Consider the following 5,175-nt stretch of genomic DNA (forward strand, 5'->3'; position numbering starts at 1 on the left):
CTGACCCTCTATTGCTGGCAGTGACTTATAGGAACTAGACACAGAGACTGTGACTCAAGTAATAAGAGTAAGCTAAATGATTCAGGATCAACTATGTAAAGCATTGACATTTTTTTTTGGAGGGGGGCTACACATAATTACACCTCATTGTCATCTGATGCATATATAATATTTCATGAATCCCTTCAAATGTGTGTGTGTGTTTAGGGGGATCGGTAAGCAGCCTCTGTTTCCCTGGCCACAACACTAGACCAGATTAATAAAGCCCAGAGCAGCAGATCCCAGGCCTGAGCAAACACCGATAGATGCGCAGATGGGCTAGCGGCTTAGCGGCTAACCCCGACAGGGAGATAGATAATGGAGAATAACAGAGTGAGAGAGTGAGAGAGGGGGAAAAGAGAGGAAGGCTGATGGATAAATAAATAGATAAATAAACACAAACAATAAATAACATGAGCCACTCAGCCAACCCCCTCCCTCTCCCTCCCTCCCTCTATCCCTCTTCTCTCCTCCTCTCCTCCCTCCCTCTATCCCTCTTCTGTCCTCCCTCCATCCCTCCATCCTGGTAGCAGAGACTAACACCTGGTCGGCTTCTTCTCAAGGAAGTGTGTGTCTCGCAGCCCGTGACAGAGTCAATAAATCGACGACCCTGCTCGCTGCAGGCTGCGGACATGCTGTTCTGCACACACACACACACACACACAGAGGCAAACACATATGCACGGGGAAACACACACACCACAAACTCACACACCACACGCACAAAGGCAAACACCACGGGGAAACACAAAAGACACTGAAGCAAACACACAAGTGCACAAGGATACATCAGCAGTGCAGTGAGGCAACGAAAAATCCCATTCGCTCTGTTCCTCTACCCCCTTGTCCTGACCCCCCCCCCCCCCACACACACACACACACACCAGGCAGCAGTACAGATGTACACTGTGAAGACTACTTTGGTGTTTCGGGGTGTGTGTGACTGTGGGCGAGTACAGGAGAAACAGAAAAAAGAAGAGTGTGTACATATGTGTGTATATGTGAGTGTGTGCATGTGCGGGCGCTTGCAAGTGTGTGTGTGTGTGGGCAGTGTCCCGTGCTGTGATAAATCAGCCAGGGGTCAGTGTGTGGGGAGCAAGAAGGGCCCCAGTCAGGGCCATGCTCATTACACTACACATAAATCTGCTCTGTAATAGGCCCTGCCCTGGAACCACTGTTACAAACGGAGAGAGAGAGAGGGAGAGGGGAGAGAGAGAGAGAAGGAGAGAGAGAGATAGAGAGAGAGAGAGAGAGAGAGAGAGAAAGGGAGAGAGAGAGGGAGGGAGAGAGTGAGAGAAAGGGAGAGAGAGAGAGGGAGAGAGAGAGAGAGAGGGAAGGAGAAAGGGAAATGGAAAGAAAAACTGAAAAAGAGGAAGTGTTATTGTGTGTGCGTGGAGTCGTTGTGTGTGTGTGTGTGTGTGTGTGTGTGCAGACCTACCTGAGGCTGCTGAGGGATGTTTACAAAGCTGGGGTCGCGGGGCCCCACACTGACGAAGCGCTGGGCGGGGGATGTGCTGGGCGTGGAGTAGGCTGCAACACAACACACCTGTTACAGCACGGCCCTCCACTGGCACCCACGGCCCGCCACAGCACACCACACCGCAGGGGGGGGTCCGTGTGTGTGCGGGTGTGTATTCCTGCATGTGTGTGTGTGTGTATTCCTGCATGTGTGTGTGTGCTTGTGTGTATTCCTGCGTGTGTGTGTGTGTATTCCTGCATGTTCGTGCTTGTGTGTGTATTCCTGCATGTTTGTGTGTATTCCTGCATGTGTGTGTGTGCCTGCGTGTATTCCTGCATGTGTGTGCTTGTGTGTATTCCTGCATGTGTGTGCGTGTGTGTATTCCTGCATGTGTGTGCGTGTGTGTATTCCTGCATGTGTGTGTGTGTTTGTGTGTCACTTACTTGGCGAGGTGGGGGAGTTCCCCCCTCCCTCGGTGGAGGTGGAGGGAGGTTTGGAGTCTGGCACAGGCAGGGGCACCGGGCGGGCCATGGGGGGCGGGGGAGGCCGGGGGCAGCATGGGGGTGGGCAGGAACGGGTTGTGTACCTTCCCCTGACTACTGCCGTTGGGCTGGAGGGAAAAAGAGAAGGAGGGAGAGAGGCAAAAAGGAAGGGAGGGGAGGAGGAAGAAGAAGAGAGGGAGAGGGGGTGAGGAGGAGAGGCGGGACACCTGAGAGATACCTAACGTGACACAGGGCACCTTGAAAAGCTCCTACCACACACACACACACACACACCCTTTCAACAGGTTCCACGGCGGCAAACCTGTTACAGTGGCTCTAGGGTATCAGCTCTCCTTGTCCTCTAGATACATCATCTAAGGGTGTGTGTGTGTGTGTGTGCATGGGACATGCGCACATTAAAGAAGCGCTTTTTGCGAGACACTGCTCAGCAATTTTCCCTGCTCCTGGTCATAAAGAATTCTGCTGCTGTGCGCACTTTACCGTTGATAATCTATTACCAAAACAGCACTGGGGCTGGGCTCTCTCTCTCTTTCTAGTCTCTCTTGTTCTCCCTCCCCTCGCTTTGGTTTTCTGTCTCTTTCCTCTCTCTCTGTTCCTGTTCCCGCTCTCTCTCCCTCTCCCCTCTCTCTCTCTGTCTCTCTCTCTCCCTCTGTCTCTCTGTCTCTCTCCCTCCCTCTCTCTCTCTCTCTCTCCCTCCCTCTCCCTCTCCCTCTGTCTCTCTGTCTCTCTGTCTCTCTCCCTCCCTCTCTCTGTAGTCAGGCTGGTCTGGGTTGCAGAGGGATGACAGTGAGGTCATGCCAGTGCTCCCCAGATTTATGATGTCTATAGCATCGCTCAGACTGAAACGCGTCATCCAGCGGGCTATGGGCTAGCGTGCGTGCGTTCAAACACGACCGCCAATGAGCATGTGTGCGATCCCACGGACAGGCTCGTAAATAAACGGCTCTGTCCTGTGTATTGTAGGGCCGCAGGGGTGTCTAAATGAAGCGCACCTCAGCCGTGCACGGCGTCGAGAACCTGATTAAAATCATGCTGATGTGTTGTGTCATAAGTGAATTCATATTAATGTTATAAATCGTCGATGCTGTGTGTACTTCATACTTGATTTACTTAATGCAAGTGCTCCATATTAATTTGTGAGTGTGTGTGTATGTGCACAGTACGGCAGATTCACAGTGACTGAGGGAATGAAGAGTGTGGATCAGGAAACTGCCTGGCTATCGATTCAGCGTCTAGACACAAATATATCAACTATCTAACTGCACACATGGAGTACAGCTGCACACACACACACACACTGCAGTGGTTCTATTGAAGCACATATAAAAAGCCCTAACATGCCATGGTGTATGAGTGTGCAAGTGTAAGGGCAGATTTAGCACCTCCACACAATGCACGAGAGGATGAGGGGAGGTGTGCACGTGTGTGTACGTGTGCAAGTGTGTGAGTGTGTGTGCGTGCGCGTGCATGTGTGTAGGTGGGTGGGTGCGAAATGCTTCTTTCTTACATTAAGGAATCCCACCTGTCCAGCTTGCTGGCCAGAGTCAGGGCAGACAAGTTGGACAAACTCCTTGAGGGTCTCCTGAGGGTGGTAGCGGATGGCCGGGTGGGAGAAGTAGGAGCCGGGCTGCTGGATGATGGGAGACGTGGGGAAATGCAGGCTAGACGGAGTGGGCGTGTGGACTCGCTGCAGGAGGAGAGAGAGAGAGAGAGAGATAGAGAGAGAGAGAGAGAGAGAGAGAGAGGGAGAGAGGGAGAGAGAGAGAGAGAGGGAGAAATAAGAAGGAGAGAGAGGGAGAGAGAGAGAAGGAAGGAGAGTTTTTAGAAAGGGGGAGGAGTTAGGAGGGGTGGTGGAGGTACAGACAGAGTAAGGCCTACTGTAACAATGGAGGTCGACCTGAGGGGTGGGGGGCACATGCAGACAGACAGACAGAGATAGAGATAGACAGAGACAGACATAGATAGATATAGATAGAGACAGACATACAGACATGCAGACAGACATACAGACAGAGATAGACAGAGACAGACAGACATGCAGACAGACATACAAAGACAGACAGACACAAACACAGAAAGACAGACATAGACAGATATGCAGGCAGACAGATAGACATGCACAGACAGACAGACAGACACGAGCCCAGGAAAACACATTTGGTGTCTCACACACCAGCAAAGTGCCGACAGGCAACCACGTAAGTAACCTCGCTAATTCACTCTAGCTGCATATCTCTCTCCTCCCCCACACACACAATGCGCGCACACACACGACGCACGCACACACAAACAGGCAAGCACGCACACACACATCCACCCACCCACACACACTCTTGCAGACGTGAGTGAGATGTAGGAGTGCAGGGATGATGGTGACAGACTCGGGTGTCTGACTGACAGGGAACAGACTGCCCGCGGAGCACATGACATGACGCCCATGGACCACAATGCACCACACGCACCGCCCTGTCAATCAGGACGGACTGGGAGGGGCCTCCGTGACAACGGCCAACGGGACGACTTCAAAGATGCTCCAAGGTATTGATTGCACTACATGTCACGCCTTTGTTGTTCCCAATGGGGTACCCTCTGGTAAAGGACTATTGGGGAGTGTAGTTCTTCATTGTTTTGTAGTTTGAATAAAGACGGTCCCACAGATGCCTGGCTGTGTCTGACAGTCAAGTTGACAGGCCGCGATAGTCATAATGAAAGAGGTCACATAGCTCTTCTTTTCACCCTTTGCACTGTTGAGGGTGCGTGTTTTATGAAATCCCATTTGTGACAGTTTGTTGTCCGCCGAGTGTAAAGGTGAGCCAACGAGCGCCAGTCAATTTATGACCCCATTTTGTCATCATTCCTGTCTCCTTGGGAACTATATTACAGACCTGTAAGCACTAGAACACTGTGTGTGTGTGTGTGTGGTGTGTGTAAAGAAAAACCGACAGAGACAATTAAAACCGAGTGTGCACGTGCGCGGGGGGAAATATGTGTTTTGTGAGAGGGATACATGAGAGTCAACGCCTGTGTGGATACACACACACACACACCACACACACACACACACACACACACACACACACACACACACACACACACACACACACACAGCGCAGGCACCCTACCAGATGCCTCCCCTTGCTGAAACAGAGCACCCTCTGTGCTGCAGAAGCCCCT

The 5,175-nt window shown here is 51.7% G+C and overlaps 1 protein-coding gene across 1 annotated transcript in view; it reads right to left on the bottom strand.

Annotated features, from left to right (window-relative positions):
• Window positions 1-3,675, bottom strand: part of nfia (nuclear factor I/A) — a gene marked incomplete at its 5' end in the record, with an annotated part of 14,550 nt that extends 10,875 nt beyond the window's left edge. Inside the window, 3 exon segments of the mRNA XM_067230140.1 lie at window positions 1,478-1,569; window positions 1,942-2,108; window positions 3,509-3,675. Coding sequence (XP_067086241.1) covers window positions 1,478-1,569; window positions 1,942-2,108; window positions 3,509-3,675 — 426 coding nt within the window.
• Window positions 3,676-5,175: the final 1,500 nt, after the last annotated feature.

The sequence above is a fragment of the Osmerus mordax genome, chromosome 26, assembly GCF_038355195.1.
Source record: "Osmerus mordax isolate fOsmMor3 chromosome 26, fOsmMor3.pri, whole genome shotgun sequence".
In the NCBI taxonomy this organism is placed as follows: Eukaryota; Metazoa; Chordata; class Actinopteri; order Osmeriformes; family Osmeridae; genus Osmerus; species Osmerus mordax.